This window comes from Cupressus sempervirens, chromosome 1 (genome assembly GCF_028749045.1).
Source record: "Cupressus sempervirens isolate cs-2001-9-10 chromosome 1, ASM2874904v1, whole genome shotgun sequence".
NCBI classification, from domain to species: Eukaryota; Viridiplantae; Streptophyta; class Pinopsida; order Cupressales; family Cupressaceae; genus Cupressus; species Cupressus sempervirens.
Genome location: NC_143118.1, coordinates 748,997,337 through 749,017,312, shown reverse-complemented (window position 1 = coordinate 749,017,312; position 19,976 = coordinate 748,997,337). Strand labels below are relative to the sequence as shown.

The following is a 19,976-nucleotide window of genomic DNA, read 5'->3' as shown; positions in this document are numbered from 1 at the left end:
TTGAGATCTCTCTGCCCAAGGAAATGTCTCAAACTGTTGTGGTCAGTTTTTATACAAAACTTACCACCTACTAAATACTGCCTGAACTTAGCTAATGCATGCATGATAGCTAACATCTCCTTGTCGTAAATGCTGAATATTCTCTCTGGCCCACGAAGTTTCCTGCTCTCATATGCAATAGGGTGTTTGTCCTGCATCAAAACATCCCCAATACCATCCCCTGAAGCATCACACTGGAGTTCAAATGGCTTCGAGAAATCAAGCAATGCTAGTACTGGGCATGAAGTCATGATCTCCTTAAATCTGTCAAAACAAGCCTGTGCCTTTGCTGTCCAAACAAAAGCTCCATTTTTTAGCAAATCTGTCATAGGAGCTACGTGCCACGAATATCTGCAAACAAATCTGCGATAGAAGCCACATAAACCAAGGAATCCTCTCAGCTGTGTCAGGTTCTCAGGAATAGGCCACTCCACAATAGCACGAATCTTATCAGGGTCCATCCGTACTCCTTCTCTACTGATAATATGTCCTAAGTATAATAACTCGGTCATGCCCAAATCACATTTAGACTCTTTGGCATACAAGGATTCTGCTTGCAAGGTCTTCAGTACTGTCTCTAAATGCTCCATATGCTCATGCCATGTTCGACTGTATACCAAGATATCATCAAAGAAAACCAATACAAACCTCCTCAGCTGATGATGGAAGACCTTATTCATGGTGGACTGGAAAGTAGCTGGTCCATTAGTTAACTCGAATGGCATCACTACAAACTCAAAGTGTCCACAATGACATCTAAAGGCAGTCTTTTCTATGTCTTGTTCTTTGACTCTAATTTGATGGTACCCGGATCTCAGGTCTATCTTGCTAAAGTAGCATGCCCCATGTAGTTCATCTATCAGCTCATCAATTCGTGGAATAGGATATCTATTCTTAATGGTCTTCTTATTCAGCATTCTGTAATCAATGCACATCCGAAGAGAACCATCTTTCTTCTTTACCAAAACTACTGAAGAAGCAAAAGGAGACTTACTAGGTCTAATGTGTCCCATTGCGAGAAGTTCCTTGATGGTTTTCTCTATTTCATCTTTGAGCCTCTTTGGATGCCTATATGGAGTAATCATAACTGGTTTAGCACCCTCTTCTAATTCGATGATGTGCTCAATCCCTCTGTCAAGTGGTGTACCAAGTGGAATATCACTGAATACCTCACTATACTTTTCCCTCAATATCTGGATATCTGGATGATATTCTGTCTTTTGTTGTTCCTCCTTTGTGGGCATGAGAGTACACATAGCTGCCCATTCAATATCGTTATGTCTCACCAATCTTTCCAATCGCCTGAGAGAAATGGTTCGGATGTCACTATTCCTAATAGCTCTCAACACATGCCGGTTCCCATCTATCTCGAACTTGATCTCCATGTCCTTGAGTCGAAAAGTGACCTCACCTAATAAACGTAACCATGTCATACCCAAAACGATATCCAAGTCTCCCATATTGACCACATGGTAATCTGCTTTGAACTCATAATTATTCAGGCGTAAAGGCATGTCTCTAACCATCCTGTTACACTTAAGAGTGTAACCATCAGCAACCTGTACTCGAAGACCTTCAAATTCTTCTGTCTTAATACCACGGCGCTCAACCAGTCGTGCATCAATGAAGTTGTGCGTGGTGCCTATATCAACCAATGTGATCACCTTCTGTCCTGCTAAAACACCATGTAACCTAAAGGATCCCTCCTGCTGAATGCTTGACAAACGCCCCTGCTGTAAATGCAACTCAGGTTCCTCTTTTTGCTCTAAATTCCCTGTTTCTCCCTCAGGCTCTGAATCACTGTGATCATCCTCATTTGCTGTACTGTCGGAATCTGATCCTTCATGATATGCCCACATAACTCTATTGGCCTTTCCCTTAGGTCTCAAGGGACAATCATGGTCCCTGTCATATGGGCCTTTGCAATAGAAACATAATTTCTTCCTGCGCAAGTCATTTAATGCTTCTGCATCCAGGGGTGTAGTAGATTTTCCTTTGGTCTCAATGCTCTTCCCTTTATTCTTATCAAACTTCTTATTGTCTCTGAAAGGGGTAGTACTCCTGGAGGTGGACCTGCTAGAAGGTGTTGTAAGCTCCATACTCCGTGCTTTCCTCATAGCCTCCTGTAGTGTTGGTGGGTCAAATGCCTTAATCCATCCCTTGAGGGGTTCAGACAATCCTTCTGTAAATAAGATAACTAACCTTCTCTCAAACACATCATGTACCATGACTGACAACCTCTGAAATTCACTAATATAAACTTCCAAATTGCCAGACTGTCACAACTGTGCAAGGTCACGAAAATAAATCTCTGGATCCTTCTTATCAAAACACTCAACCAATCTATCCACAAAGTCCTGGTAAGATGTTACCTAATTGTGCTGCAAAGTCACCATCCCATGTGACCACCAATCATGAGCTGCGCCTTCCAGATGCAAGGTGGCGTGCCTGATAGCATCTATCTCAGACATAGGCCTCAATGCCAGGAATGTATCCAACTTATGAACCCAAGCCTGTGCTATCATCTGACCACTACCATCGAAAGATGGTAAAGTGAGTTTGCTAACTGCTCGCTGCAACTCACTATCATGACCTCCTCTAGACCTCCTATTCTGATGGCTGCTCCTCATATGCTCTCTCCTTTGGTTCAGATAGCGATCAAAGTTCAATAGTTCATGCACATGTGGGGGTAATGCCTGCCATTCTGCAGTAGCAGCTCTGAGATCATCATGAAAATCATTCGGCAAGTCATCTTCTCCTATCTCCTGAGCCTCTTCCCTTAGGAAGGTGGGACGAGTAGGCCTATTTGCTGTCCATGATCTGCGCCTAGGAGCGCCCTGTGAGCCTGCCACACTTCTATTATCATGATCAGGTGTACCTCTACCTTGTTCCTGAATCCTGGGCTGAACAACTCTCTCCATTATGGTAGTCAAAGCCTGTAGTGACTGAGCTATTTCTTGCTGTCCGGTAGTCATGATTCTGTAAAACTCTCTGGTTTCATCGTCATCAACTCTGGGAAATCTCGGAGGACTCTGTGACTGTCTTTCACCCATATCTCTGCCCTTAAGTATTGTTCTCCTGCGAATATAATATCTGGAATATGGTTGCATAAAAATGTTCTACCCAATAGGATGGCAGGAATACGGCTCTGATACCACTATGATGTTCCCCACTCTAAGGGTTATCAAACCGACTCTTGACAATTTGTTAAACACTTAGCATGTAATCAGAAATGATGCTTGAAACAATTCACCAAGTAACGGATGAAACTTGTGCAGTTAAATACCAACAATAATTTGGGAAAGAAACTGACTGTTATCAGCAATTTGACTTGTATAAACTCTAACAGAAATAACAATTATTGCAATATTCAAGCAGTGTGATCAAAATAATTTCTTCAATTATCAATGTACAAAAAATATTGGAACCTGGATCACCCAGAATCAGAAAGCCCTAGAGCTGAGAGTCATCTGCTGCGCTTGTTCCACCAATGCATCCAAAATCTTTTGATGGCGATGTCCTTGATTAACTGTCGAATAAGCTGAAAGGAAATACTTGCGACCCTCAGGATCCTTTGCCTTTGAAAAAAAACCACAGGGATTGGATGATAACTGGATCACCAAGAATCGCCAAACTGATGCTGGAGTTTGAATGCAGACGTCAAATTCAAATAACGCCTAGTTCCCGCTGTGTAATAACCGTCACAGTTCATATCGCAAATGTCTGGAGTGGGCAGCCGAAACTCTGTTGATATATAGTTTGCAATCCGGTTACACTAGTGGTCTGGAATGACTTACGCAAGAATGCCCTTGGATATCCTTTGTTAATGATCCGAACGGTGATTGCCGGTATAAACAATTTAATCGCACAAACCTGAATCGCGTGACAGGCCCAAATCTCTCCTTTAATCCTTCGCTAGAAACAATTCCGTCACTTGCGATTTCTTCAACCTTGCGATATTCACTGGGTCTCTAATGATGAAAATGCCATGAAGAAGGACGCCTGGCTCGGGTGAATTAAATCCTGCTTACTTGGAGGTGATTCTCAACTATTAATTACCACAAAAATTTTAGCCCTTTGACCTATTGATCTGGATCGCAGTCTTGTCCAATACCAGTAAATTCATTTCCTTGGCTTCCCTTTAATTTCCTCTAATCCTGCAATTAGGTGATGGATAGAAATGGATTAATCAATCAGTAGTGCAAGAAACTCCCACTTGACCTTAGGCCACAGATTTTGCCCCGATGAAATGACTGAAATGTCACCTCCTGTTGTGCAATAATTCAAGTGATATTCCACACCCTCAAAATTGCTTATCAATGGGAGTTTTCGTTCCCAAAGATAAATTGAGAATTTGCAGACCAAATGACTACAAATTGCTCCAACTAAAGAAAAAGTAGAATCCACAAACCTGCTTGTCTCCAATGGGTGCCCCCTGCCGTCTATTTATTTACTTTTTTGAGAAGTCGCTGGAAGCTTCCAGAACATCTTATTATAATAACTTATTATAATGTATTTTATTATTAATTAACTTTATAAAATTAAATAAATAACTTTATAAAGTTAAAGTGCCCTCTCAGTTTGACATTAAAACAAGTAGGCCCCACTTACTGGATAATAACTTTCTGAAAGCAAGGATGTAATCATCTGTCAACAGAATGACTCTCTCTCCAAAATCATTTGCCTACGAGAGTCAATGATAGGCAAATCCCTGGTAAAAGTTATGTCACTAGAAAGGGGACATGACAAGATATGGTCATTTTAGTGCCCAAAAAGTGGACCTTTTTGATGCAGCAGCACGAATTAAAAATATCACGTTATAATTTTTAATTTGACATTCACTTTTTGGAAAATATAACTTAAATTCACCTTATGTTATATTTTTAAGTTACTTTATCATTTAAATTTTTACTTAAAGTAACTATAGTGCACTTTGTGTTATAATTTTAAGTTGTGTTACTTTTTGATTTTTCACTTAAAGTGAAAAACTATATTAACTATATAGTTCAGTTTAATTTTTGATATTTAAATCAAATGCTCTTTTAAATGTTACTTTTAAAATGATATTTATATGTTATGTTTTTAATATGATATGTAAATATGGTTTATGTCCGATTTAAGTTACACTTTAATGAAATTAAATTGATATATGATTATTAAATCACTTTAAGTTATCAAAAGTGGACATTTTATATGTCATTACATTTAAAATCCATCAAAAGTGGACATTTTATATGTCATTGCATATAAAGTTCAACTTAGAAGCATAAGGTCATCCAAAGTGAACCTTTTTGATGCCATTGCATCTAAAATGTGAGTTTTCACTTAAAATGTGCACTGACACCAAAAAGGTGAGTTTTATAACTTAAATGTGTTATTGCATCCAAAACATGAGCTTTCACTTAAAATATGCAATCCATCCCAAAAGGTGCGAATTTTACCTTATGCATATTTTAAAACATGCATTGCCTCCTAAAAGGTGCGATTTGCACTAAAGTTCATGTATTTGCTCCCAAGAAACCCATATTTGGAAGAACACATGCAAAAAGCCTACAAGAACCCAATTTTGAAGATTATGGGAGATTTCCTTCATAGTTTTTCATGAGATCTCCTCTAATAGGGTCATTTTTGCCTATCAATGGATTTTCCAACATTAAAAACGTATTCATCTAGCTAAAAAATGACTTTTCAAGCTCCATCCAAGGACACATTTTTGGTAATAACTTCAAATAAATCCATTTATGGCTCAAGTTTTTGCCCCAAGAGGAGCCGTTTTAGCATTTTTTGTGTTCTACATTGCACCTTGGTAAACATTTTGTCCTTTAGAAGCCAAAACGTTTTAATCTCACACCTTGAGAAAAACATTTTTGGCAAAAAATGTCCCATGAGCATAGCTTGCCAAAAACATTGGATTTTAGAGCAAGAATAGGGCACGTTTTTGGCATCTCCCACTAGAATGTGTTGGAGTTGAGGAAAGCCAACTCCGAAGACGCCCAAGATCACCCGCATGCGAGAACCTGTCAAAGAGAAGCCAAACAGAGGAAGAGCATGGAGCAAGGGGAAAGCCCTAAACGGACATGAGAGACAATATGTGCAAACAAAATAAAAATGTATTTACAATATGCACAATGCCTTATGTTATGAAAATACAATGAGGGAGAGGTCGCTTATAAAGACCTCAAGGAAGCTTGTAGAACAAGCTGGAAGGTGGTAGAAGATAAGGATGACAACTCAGCACATATCCACAAAAGGTGGAACATGCTAGAAGGGAACAAACTCCCGTGTTGTCATCAACTAACCACTACATGCATTAAATACAAAATATTAAATAAATGCATTTACCTAAGTAAGCTTAAGTAATAGAATAAATAATTAGTAATTAATTATTTACTCTAACAGAATGCCTCATTTGCTGCCTTCTCCAATTCGAATTTTCAAAGTTTGAAAGATTCAAAGTGTTTTTTGAAGAAGTTTTCAACATTAGAGCATTTCCCTCCACCATTTTTGGCTCTTAATCTTCATGTAAGTGGACAATTTCTTTCTTACTATTTAATTCGTGCTTATCTTGCTGATTTTATGCACATTATTGCTTGATGATTGCCATTTGTTGAAATTGATACCATGGAAAGTCCATTTTTCCTTTAAAAATGAAGAAATGGTTCATTTTCATGTTTTTGGCTTTTCCCCAATCACCAAATTCGAAATTGTATGTTGAGGTGCTTTGCATATTGATATGTTTGAGTCATTTTCCAAAGGTACGTCTTTCTTTTGAGTTTTTGTGTTTGTGTGCTTGCTTTCCGGTTTTCTCCACTTTGGAAAGAACTTGTTCTTGTTTCACTTCATGCAAAAACATCATCATATCCCATTTCCATCTTCCATGTCACAACACTTCGCATCTCATCTGACAAATGCAATTACATGTTTTCCATCTCATTCACCATCCACATATGCATGTAATCTCATTTTCCGCTCCCATTTTCACTCATCTCACTTTCCATATTCACTCACACGGCGTGATTACACGAAAAGCCTTACATGTAATTACATCTCAAAGCGCCGTTTTTGACTTAGTCACTTTTTGAAAAGTCAACAAATGTCATTTCATGTACTTTGACTTCACCTCTTCACCAAAGATGAGTATAAAATTCATTATCCATCTTCCATTTTCCATTTCCATCTCTCCATATCTACTCACGCCTTCATGAGATAATACATATTTTTTCCATTTTCCGCATCTTTCCATGCTTCGCATCTCATCCTACATCTGCATTTGTATGTAAAAGCTCATTATCCACTTGCCTTCACATCACATCTCATCTGTAATGGCCCTTGCTAATAGGCCACTAATAACCACTAATACTAAACTATGGAATTTCGTCAAACACTTGGTATGCAACCTAAATACACTGCTGAAAGTAAAATGCTGAATAAAGAAAATTGTTGTGCAACAAATCTACTCAAATAACTGATGTAAAATAGTGTCAATATATTCATTCAATGACAACCAAATGCTTTTACATATGTTATGCGATTTTCAACTCAAGGCATTACAACATGGCACATTACAAACAAACCCTTACTGGCTGAATACAACTGAGAATTTCTTGCAATACAAACTAAAATGAAAGAACCTGGATTGAACAAATGCTGGAGACTAAATGTTGAAGACGAAATAATGAAAATGCAACTCCAAACTGCTCTCCAATTTGTTGACCATACGACTTGCAGGTGCAACTGTACATGTACGGACTGGTATGGCTCTTGGCAAAAATAAATGCTGGGCTGAAAGTTGCTGAAAATGATACAGAAATAATCACCAGGCTCCAAGGAAAATTCTCCCAAAAAATAAAAATCAAACTCTCAGCGAATAGTGAGATATGAGCAAAAATGTATGTCCAGGCTGAAAATCGAACCCTGCTAAAAATGCCCAAATAAGCTCAACTTGAAGTAGTTGAATACCACTTCCAAAGTGCAACCCTTCAAAGGATATTTCACCTCCTCAGTTATGCAAATCCTTAGGAGACTCCGTTCCCAAAGATCAAATGACAATCTACAGACCAAGATGGCGCCACAAATGCTCAAAGAGAAAAGTAGTGTAAACTCAAGTCATAGGATGTCCAAATGAGAGGCCAAACACTCTATTTATTCACTTTTCTGAGAAGCCTCCAAGAACTTCTAGAAGTATCTATAAAATATTCTTATGAAATCTCTTTATAATGTACTTTTATAAAAAGTAACTTTATAAAATAAAAAAGTGCAACTCAACTCAAAATTATAATATTTTGGCCCCACATAACACAAAAAAATAAAAATATAATAAACCCCATCTCTCCAAGAGCAAATAAGACCATTCAATCCCCAAATAATCATCAGAATGACTCTCTCATCAAAAACATTTGCCTGCGAGAGTCCATGATAGGCAAATTCACTGAAAAATAACATGTCACTAAAAAGGGGACATGACATCATCTTTCATCCCTTATTACATGTTACACTTACATGTAGTCATTTTTCATGCAATAACGTCTTGAAGATCCTAAGTCACGTTTGAAAATCAACAATCTTCATTCACACACATTCTCATGCGTTCCACCTTCACACATTTTCATTTCATTCCATCTTCCATTTTCCACCTTCATAACACTTCATTTCACATTTTGTTTCCATTCACTGCATACATATATGATTTTTTTTTGAGATCATCATCAAATCTACAAAGTCTCCAATCTGTTTTCAAATCTTTGTTTCTAATCGCGAATCAACTTGTATGGCAATTCCCTCTAATGATGTGTTTATGTTTTGGGTTTTTTGTGTTGCTCACCATCAAAATCAAAATCAAAAGGCGAAATGAAGTATCAATTTGATAAAGAGTTGGCTCACGCAACTCCATCATCAATTGCATCTGTTCTTGATAACGTGATGGACACAAAGATCGGTCGTGTGGATGTGGCTGATTTTCTGCAGAGAGTTGAAACTCATGTTGGCCACGAGATTAAGCGCATCAAAAGAAGTCACATTCACTTGGTGTCTTCATTTCCTATGGCTTCCATGGAACCTAGTTTCATTCTTGGGTGTGCAAAACATTTCAGTCCAAAATCAAAAATGATCAAAGATGTTGACAACAAGGTTGTCATTAGTCTTGATCCAAGGTCATTGAGTAGATCTTCAAGGTACCACATAAAGCAGAGTGTGCAAATCTAACCAAAGAATCATCTTTGGCAAGCTCGAATGAGAAGAAAGGTGATTACCGAAAGTATGTTAGCCAAGACTTGTTAGACAATAAAAGAAATAACTACTCAAGATGGCCAAAGATCATTCATCGATCTAATTTCTAACAAGAATACAAAGATCTCAGTTGTCGGATGACCTCATTCAAGCAAAAAAACCTCTTGTTTGAGTTGATTTTTCTTCTCCCATAGCTCATGATTGCTTTTTGATACATTAGCTAATGCATCTTGAGCATCTTGTAAACAACTCAAACGTGATTGTTTCCTGATTTCAACCTTAGTGAACTTGTAATCAAAACGAGTAAGTTCTTCAACAGGTTTGTCCACCAAGGGCTCAACAACTTCTACAAATTTGGTTTTATCCAAATCAACTAAAATCCTTGAAACATTCTTATCTTTCAAAGATTTGGATTTGGTTTTCTTGATAGGGAGATTATCCGGAGGTACAACCAATTTTCTTCTCTTTGTTGTTATTCTTCTCAACCATGCAAGCAAACTGAAACGTTCATTCGCAGAAGCAAGTATAGTGGAGACCATTGGCATTGATCTAGATTGTATCTCCGTCGTGACTAAACAAGATTCAATCTGCATAACTGAATTCATTGGTGCATGATGAGAGGATTTTGTCATAAAAAGCTCAAAACCTGTCAAAGATGTATCAAGTTGGGAAACTTGACCACTTCTAAGAGTTGGAAAATCCTCAAACACATTTGCCAAATGCTCATATTGTTCATTTGCCAAGATGAGAGCAGCAACAGAAGAAATAGGAAGAGCCATTGTATTGACTTCCAAGACTGGAATAGAAGGTGTGAAAATAGTGGAGAATGAATCCAAATCATCATCTACTTCATCCAGAAAAGGTGCTTCATGCATGGATGGTGCACAAGTTTGTGCAGGCCTTAAGGGAGATATGATCATGACTTCCTCTTCTTAATCATCTTCTTCATCCGATTTTGTCTCTAGTTCCTCATCTGATTCTTCAAACTTTTCTTCATCTAATTATGGAATCTAAGATGACTTAAATCCTTTTCCGCCCTCTAATTTGAATTTGAGAGAATTCTTCATATTAGAGGAGGCACCATCTTTCCCTGTAATTTCTAGCTCTAACTTCCTTCCGGGAGGGCCACAATTTCCACAATCCAAGCCCAACTTAAGATTTACTCTTTTTAGGCCTCTAATCTTCAACCACTTGTTGGTGTTTGTCAAAATGGATTGAAATTTATCCAAGATAGATGTACCTTCTTTCTGCTGCCACTGAATAGGAAAAGGGCACCTTTTATCAAAATTGGCCTGATGAAACTCTGGATCAAGGATGTTGCCATCATCTTCAACTTGGAAATCTGAAGGAATCTCCAACATGTTAAGATCGGTTATCTGGTGCAAGGTTAATTTGCAGTAGTGCATCTTCATTATATGCAACTCCGTTCTCATATCAATCCAGACATTCTCAATGCGATAAACATGTGTCAATGGCCTTTTCATTAGAGAATTCATTTCTCCATAATCGAAATCGAATCAGGCTTTGAACTTCTTCAAAGTAATGAACTGCAACTCTGCTTCCATATTCTTCTCTTTGTGCACAGAGATAATTGAGTAGTTGTCGATTGCTAAGGGTTTGGTTGAAGTAATACCAAAACCAGGCCTATGCATAGTATGCTGATCACACTACACTTCCATGAGCTGTCTAGCTAGCTCCATCAAAATGATTCTTTCTATAGCATACCTAAGTAAGGTATAAAGTTCGCCTTTAAAATACCCAACTCTCAAATATGTAAAAGTTGGAAACTAAATGAAAATACAACTGTAACTGATTCAACTTTTCCCATGTTGCATCAGATACCCTCTTAATGGATAACTGTTTATCAAATAAACACCGGAAATGCCCAAAGAAAGCATCTTGGACTCTTCTGTAATGAAACTTACTATTAGCCAGAGCAATCTAGTCAGTAATCCAAAACTAGAATCTGAAGATGATTTGCTTTGGTTGAGAGACTAGAGAAAGATCCCATAGCAACAGCAATGTAGACAAGGTAGGAATTCATGTAAAAGGGTGTTGAAGTTCCTACGTTGAGAAATTGCTGGCAAAGTGCAGTGCTGATCAACTCTCCCCGAAAGATGTGTTCTCTATTTTCCATGATTTGGAAGATAAACTTGTACATCCACTGCTCAAAATGAGTACGATTTTTGAGACCACAAACTCTGCTAAGTAGAATGCAATATTCTCAGAGTGTAGTTTCTTATGTCTCAGACATCCAAGGAAAGGAAGCTGATTGAAGCCGCCAAGTCTTGGATAGGAGAAATCATCTCTGAAGAAGTTTGAGCTATCACGAAGACATTAGCAGTTCTTAGGCATGTCAAAGAGATGAATGAAATGGAGCAAAACTTGATCTCTTCTTTGACTTGAGAAGCAGATGATTTGAAGGTAATCTTCAATGATTGGGATGAAATGGCATAATTTGATCTAGATGCCTTGATCTCATGTGACATTCTTTCGTCATGTGGAATGTTGTTCAAATTTCAATGACATTTTGGCTACAAAGAAGAAACAATGAGGAAGCTGATTACAAAGTTGTAGGCAACCCTTGGAGATTGTCAAGCAATTGAAATAGGTGTTACTTGTGATTTGGAACAAATGGGATACCAAGTTCTTGATGAACATGGTAATCTCATTGTAGTTGAAAGGGTAAGTTCAAAATATACAATCTAGATCAATGTTGATGTGAATTCTAAAGAATTTTGTTCACACACAATAAAAACGTCTTGTATAAATCTTCGACAAAGCACTTGTTAGATTCTCTGGCAACAAGTTCCAAGGTTGTACAATCAACATATGCAAATGCAATGAGGATTGAAGTTATATCAAAGACAATGGAGATTATTGATCTTCCTAAAGTGTGTGATGTCATTGTCAAGTTCAAGGCACTGAGAAACAATCTTTAAGATTGTTGTTTTTGTTTTATTTTTGTTTGTAGGTTTAAGAGGATGTATTGCATAAAAGGATGTAATTACATGTAATGCGAGTTACATGTGCATGAAAGATATAATGCGAATTACATGTGTAGTTGCATTAACTCTATAATTTCTCTTTTAGTTAGACTAGGTCAAAGTTGGTTGAGTTGCTCCCACTTTTTCCTCCATCTTTTTCTCAACTCCTATGCCTATATAAAGGAGTGCCCCCCTCATTGTAAAATCATCTTTTATCTTTTATTGTATGCAAGAGAGCTCTAGAGAAATTGTGCCAACAGAACTTTATTTGTGTAGCACTATTTTGAGAGAAAAATGAATACAAAGGAGCATTTGAGACTTAACTATGATTAAGTAAGATCGTTACTTGTGCAAATTATAAGCTTTGTCTATAATTCGTCTAAGTTATCTTTGATTCATGTCATCTTGTGTTCTTGATAATTGAATATAAAAGAGTTAAGAAGCAATTGGAGCCAAATCTTTACCTAGGAGCAATTGTGAAAATATATAGCTAGAAGCTTTGTCTATAGCTTATACTTCTTTCTTAATTCGCAAAATAGTAAATAGTTACAATATCTTTACTTTTGGAAGTCTTTGTGCCCCATTTGTAAAGCTTTTTCCATATAGAAGTATGACCAAACTTAGAGCTAAATTGGTACACTTTTAGTTAGCCTTTGAATCAATGTTAGTTTATTGGTATCACTGTTTCCAACTTTAGATAGAAGTGTAGTTAGAAATTCACCCTGCCCATTACTCGCTCCACAAGTAAGTGGATTCTTTCCTGAAAGTTAAGAAGAAAGAATATCGGTAACATCCATTTTACAAAATCTCTAGACTTCTTGCTTACCTTGAGTTGATCCAAGGAACGGTGAGAAGGGCGAGGCTTCCCTTTAAGGTAGGGGAGACACTGCCTCACATGTTGTGGCTGGTCATCCTATTTTGTGACTGGAATTTTACCCAAAACTATCAATTGCAAAATATCCACCCAACAAACTCGAGGTAAAACAAGCTTGGAAGATAATGTATGACCATGGGGGTTTAAATTGCATTGGATTAAATATCGATAATGGTATTAATCAAGATACAAATTAATTTAAATTGAGGTAAGACCCATTTTGTAAAAAGAAAAAATATTTTAAAAGGAGAGTGAAAATGACAAAAATTAGGAATAAAATAAAATAAATAAAGTGAAAATGGATTTTAAATTGAGATGAGATTTAAATTTACCTTGATTTTGCAAACTATGGATTGCTTTTAAATGTGATTAATTAATTCATCCATCGTTGCATTGAAATTATCCAAATTGCATTGATTTTAACAAATGGAAAATTAAATTAATGAACAATAAATCATAAATAGTAATAAATAAAATATTTTCCAATCAAAATTACACTACCCCATTAAATTATTTTTATTGGAATTAAAATGGAAAGTTTGTGATGATTTTCTTGTTGGAATTAAAGGTAGAGTAACTGAGAGGGGGGGTGAATCAGTTACTCACAAAAATTGATCCATTAATCCCTTAGATGTCTTAAAGATCTAGTTACTGCTAATACTCGGTAAACAAATGATGTAACTCGGTAAATTAAACTATTACTTATCTCCAAGCATTCATGCATGCAATTGAAAACAAAATGAACACAAGAGACACCAGTTTTAACGTTGAAACCCAATATGGGAAAAACCACTATTTAACTAGTCACCAATTTTTCACTCTTCTGAAGTGAGCCCTGTTAGGAGCCAACCCTGTTAAAAGTTACAATACACACTGTTAGGTGTGACCCTATTAGTGGATTTAATCACCCTATTAGGAGTGGCCTTGCTAGAGGTCTTTAGAACAATTCAACTGAACTGTCACCTGGTTAGAGGATTTACAAAATGGTTGTTAAACCAACTCTGTTAAGAGATTTGAAATCACTGCTACAATGGTTAGAAAGCAACAATGAATTGACCTGAACAAGATGCAACTGTATTTGCTGGCTACAGGTCTCTGTTCAGCGTCATTAGATCCTCCTTGATCAAATATGGCTCTGCTGCTCCTCAATGATCTCTAATCATCCTTCAAATTCGCTTCTACAATAATCAGTCCTCATATCACATTAATTCCACACACTTAGAATTCGCAACTTGACCTCTTATACCATTCAGATTGTCAAGTCGGCCCATTTACATGTTACATTTACCAATAAACCATACATCAGTCGGCTACAGATATTACTCTAAACAAATAAACGTTATTTCATACAACAATGAATTCCTTTACTGGCCGACCTTGCTCGGTAAATACTGCATCCAGAAATTTCCTAAGTTAACCTTCTTGACTCGGTTAATATTGCAATATCTGTAAAATCCTTTGGCTGCCGAGTTTACTCAATAAGAATTGAATTCCTTCATGAGAGCTCAATAAGAACTGCTTCTGCCACATTCCCTTTGATGACCAAGTGAGCTCGATAAGAACTGTTTCTGCCACATTTCCTTTGATGACTGAGTGAGCTCGGTAGATTCTGTCCTTTTGCCTCGCTGACCATCTAAGCTCGATAGACACTGTCCTTTGCCTTGCTAACCTTATGAGCTCGGTAGACACAGTCCTTTGCCTTGCTGACCTTCTAAGCTCGGTAGACACTATCCTTTACCTTGCTAACCTTCTGAGCTCGGTAGACACTATTTGATGACTGATATGACATTTGTGTGACATCAAAGACAACACACAATTTGAACAATTGTATCCAACATTTCTAAGTCTTATTGCGATTATCATTTAAAAATTTATAATTATTTACAAGTGGTTGTTTGCCTTGCAAGATAAGGAACACATTTACCAAAGTGATGAGGTGGCATTGTCTACAATGGGCTCTCTTCTCATTGGTCCACGTGTCATTCTTCCTTATCCAGTTGTTATGGATTTGAATTTTCTCATTGGCCCGTGAAGGCATGTAAATTTTTCATTGGCCCACAAGGTGGTGCTTAATTCTAGTGGGGTGGTCATTTAATTTTTCTAGCAAGTGGTTATGAAAAGTTAAATAGGGCTTATGTGGCTTAATCTTGGCTCTTGATTTCAAATCAATCTTGTTCATTCGTTGTATTTGAGCTCCCTATATAAGGACTCCTCGTCTCATTTTAAAAGGGAGATATTGGAGAATTGTTGAAAGAATAATGCCAAATTTTCTCTACTTATCATTGTTCTATTTTGCATGGTGATAGATGTGACCAAGTTTGTGTTATTGCATGGCTGTCTAGATCCTCATTTATAGTAGATTTCATTTCAAAGTTGCTTTTCCATTTCAAGTTGTTAATATAAAGTAGAGTAGAATTTGCTTCAAGTAATCTATTTTAGTTGAGTGAAAGTAGTCATGGATGTTCACTTGTGTGACTCAAACAAATCCAGGCCACTAGCTTCTTACGGATTATAAGAGTGCCTTGTGTGGTAAGTCAATGAATATTGATACTTAACTTCAATTGGTGTTGAGTCCTTGATTTGCATCCATTTGATAGGATTGAATAGGGGATATCAATATGAAAACCATTTGAGTACACCTTAGAAGCTTGCACTAGGTGAGTCAAGTCGTTGATTAAGCTCCATCTAGTAGAGTCCAAGCCATTTACAAGACCTTATATTCTATCTTAGGAATAGAGGTAGTAGTCAAGTTTAAGTGAGTTAAGCAGACAAGTGTTAAAAACTAAAAAACAATATTTTTATTGCACATTGTGAAGCCATACCTTTAGAAGTGCATTGTGAAATCTTCAGAAATGGTGTAATTCCCCAAGTGATAACCGGCATATCACATCATGAAACTGAGTGAAATCCACATTTAAGAAGGAACCGTGAAGTCATTTCATGATCTTGCTTTGCAAGCTTAGCATGAGAGATGACCTTATATCAAGAGAAGATTAAATATCTGGTATTTCATCTTGAAACATTGAGTATTTGATTCTGCATGTTGTAGTGGAACAAAACTCACATCAACACCAGGCAGGGAGAATACACCAAATAAATCCATCCAAATGTGCCAGCTGTTTACTTTCAGCCCAAAATCACAGGGGACACACATTATAAATTAGTAAGAACGTACAGCACTTCACAAATATTTTATAGTTCAATAAAAAATGCATCATAAAGAACACAAAATTTTGAGAAATATTCACAATATAAGAAAAAACTGATTTTCAGAGGTGATTATTTACACTACAAGCAGTTATGCATTTGCTTCTTCAGCACAATAATTAAGAGTCGGACAAAATTCATAAGGCAGGTGTGATTTTTTTTATAGAGGTGGTTATTTTCAGTGCAAGTGGTTAGGAGTTTGCTTCCCTACAATGCCGCAAAATAATATGCAGTACAAAAATATCAGTTCCATATGGGTTTATGTAGAAGATTACCATAGAAAAACTACAATACGGTAGCTAACAGATCATTTTGAATTCCAACAAAAGAAAAGCTAGTAAAGGAAAGAATATTTATAAAGTTGCCAAGCTAAATTTTTTAAAGATTCAATCCCTTGCAATACCACAAAAAGGAAAAAGCCAAGACTATTATCTATACTTCAATTCTCAATAAAATCAGAGACCTCTCAAGAAATTTAAGGTCGTCAGTTTGATTAACACAACTTCTAAATAATAATAAGTTATACTTAATTATATGGCTAAACTAAACGAAAAACAGTAATAATTTGTGAAAATAAAGAAATTAACATAACTTTATACTTCCACATGAAAATGACAGTAGTAAACAAGAATATTCATGCAGTATAGTCAAGTGCTTACAAGTTCGATTCCCCACAATGCCCCAAAATCCAATGCCGGATAATCATCAACAGCTCAATTTTCATTTATTTTTGGATTTCACAATCAATAAGAGGCTATAAGTTCAATTCACACGATATCTAAATATTCAAAACTGTACTTAAATGATTTAGCAAGCACTAAAAGGGAAAACAGTAACATAAAATAAATGAAAAATACACCAACCAACATAATTTTTAGACTTAGAAACAAATGAACGATGAAAAAATGCAATAGTGAGCAATATACTAATATATAATGGTCAAATGATTATAATGAATAACCACATTTCTCCATAATGCTGCAAAATTAGATAACAAATAATCGTCAGCATAGTCACCAGAAGATGGGCATTGCTACTGGTAACCCACTTTCCAAGATAAGGCTAGAGAGAAAGGTGGGAAACAAGGATAGGTATTCGGAGATGATAAATATAAAAAAATATTTAAATTTACAAAACAATAATTTTTGCTTAGAAATTAATAAAGTAACATTTAAAAGTATTAAAAAAACAAGAATCAACAAAAGACATTTAATAATCGCCACCATGACATAATTGGTTAAATTTTAAACCATAATCACCTAGAGGCGGTACATGAATACTGGAATTAAAATGCCATGATTTAAAAGCATGGCATAGGAGTGGACCATTTCAGCGCACGTAGACATCTTAATCTTTCTTATGATATCCATTCTAACAACTTATTCATTTGGATTTGATTAGACAAAAATGTGCTAGAAAACAATTATTACAGTTTAATGAAAAAAAAAAAAGTATTTATATTGTACTAGTTTAATTCCTTCAGTTCTTTCCAAGCAAATATCATCACTCGAGAAAATTAAGTAATGTGTTTTGGATAATACAAATAAGAAAATTGCCGATCAAAAAATATATAAATAAGAAAATTACATAGGAAGTTTCCTAATTTTCGAAGTAAGCGAAACTTCATCTTCAGTCTCCTGACATCTGAAGGCATCCTTATACGTACCTACGAGATGGAAGTGCGCTTCCGATATGGGATACAAGTGCCAACGGTTAAAATGTGTGTATTCAGGTAGCTAGATCTTCAATATTTTGATTCTCAGTGAACCCAGAAGTCTCGAGCAACCAGAGGTCTAAAGTTTGATTCATGAAACTACTTTAAAAAACAGATGTCATAAGTTTGATTCATGAAACTACTGAAACTGGTATGAAACTACACTAATCCATTCTGATAAAACAATAGACGAAAATAATAAAAACTCACGCAAAATAAAAGTTAAGAGAATTATATATATTGACATAAAAATGGAGGTAATAAATAAGACTACGGTGAACGGTTTAAGTTAAATCTCTCACGATTCCCTCAAAATTATCATAAACAGATAACATAAGTTCAGTTTGTCTCATATGTAAAACTTCGTAAATTGTACGCAGCCCGTGTTTTTTTTGTTCTTTTCTTGCTCCAACTTTAAATGTCCAAGTGCCCGTGCCCCTGGAGAGTGGAAAGAATAGTTATAAAGTAGGCATGCTTGAGAGTGCCCCTGAATTTAACTTCGTAATAATTTATATTTGTTTTTTTTCAAATCAAATTTTAGGATCTATCATGAAGATGAAGAAGAGCTAGCCAAATGGCACGAGTTCTTCATAATGCAGCCATATTGTACACTACAGAGTTGTTAAGAATTCGATTCTCACTGAATTTCAGACTTCACAAACATTTGGAGGTACTATGATCGATTTGCACAAATACTTGAAATTAATAGCATGTTTTTTATTGCTCTGGTCAGATTCCACGGAAAAGCAGAGAAAACTCATGGAAATATAGCAATTAACAAAATGTTCCACTTCAAACCAGAATCACAAGTAATGCGCGCAAGTCCCTAGTGTTCTTAAATTGTCTAAGCTTTTGGAAATTTTGGAAAAATAAAATATTCCTGAAGTAGGGCCAAGTGGACACACGTTCAATTATCGCTAAATAATAGGCTTCGCGACCAATCGGACGTCGAAAGTTCGATCCACATCAACTTTCAAAAGGGAAAAAAAACAAGAAATCCATAACACCTTATCGCGTGGTTAATTTTGCTGACATAACATCAAAAATAAAAGATCGAAGGTAGGGTTTAAAGAAACTTACTGTTTTTAGCAAGTTCTTGATGTATCTTCTGAATAATGACGTCCTGCTCTCTTCTGTTGTGATACATGGTCTTAAGATTCCGGTTGGCGCTCTCGTAGACCGCCATATTCGTCAGACAAAGTCGATTTAAGGGAGTCTTCGATGTTACATAAAATTATCTTGCAGAGAATTTAGGGCAGAGACGCTACTGAAAATCTAAGAGGGAAGTTTGGCAATTAAAAAAACTGGTTCACAGAAGAAGAACATAGCCCTGAAATGGAGGTGAGTAATAAAATTTTGGGTGGCAATCTTGGCAATTTGAAAAACTGGGATACTGTTGGACAAGTGGGAGCCACTTGCTTTAAATAGTTCTGTCCGCATATTTCGGAGGATTTTAAGACTCTGGCGGCGTGAAATAGAGATGTTTATCCAAACAAATGACGGCCAAAACCTAAATTTAGAAGGTTATAAGGAAATTTAGAGGATAGTTGAAAGAACAGTTAATTAGTACAGTTTTGTTTTGTTTTTTTAAATCTAAAGTTCATGTTATTTTTATTTTATTTTTTCAAAGTTCATGTTATTATTATTATTTTTTTCAAAGTTCATGTTATATAGGCTAGAATATTATTGTACTATTAGCTGGAGTTAAAATATTTTTTTCACTAATCAGTTTTAAGTATTTTTTGAATTCTAATATTTGTCATATTGTTTGAAATTCTATGTATTTTTTATTTTATTTTTAAATGAAATAAAATCTTATTAGTTGTTAGAAATAAAGTAGGAAGAACGTAATTCTTCAAATCAAAGGAAAAAAATATAGTCATCTCCAATGACAAGATATCATTTAATGCCGAGTATGTAAATATGTACC

At 36.0% G+C, this 19,976-nt stretch overlaps 1 protein-coding gene across 2 annotated transcripts in view; it reads right to left on the bottom strand.

The window, feature by feature from the left end:
• The window catches only part of LOC149580067 (uncharacterized), a 263,193-nt gene extending 243,667 nt beyond the window's left edge, over nt 1–19,526 (bottom strand). The window contains exons 1-2 of one of the 2 annotated variants that reach the window (XM_089788910.1): nt 17,920–18,138; nt 15,948–16,241 (exon numbers count right to left, since the gene is read on the bottom strand). In XM_089788910.1, coding sequence (XP_089645036.1) covers nt 15,948–16,008 — 61 coding nt within the window. In that variant the 5' untranslated portion in view covers nt 16,009–16,241; nt 17,920–18,138. Of the gene's footprint in view, nt 1–15,947; nt 16,242–17,919; nt 18,139–19,126 lie in introns of those variants that run through there. The other variant, XM_089788903.1, reaches the window with a different exon arrangement.
• Between the last annotated feature and the right edge of the window lie 450 nt (nt 19,527–19,976).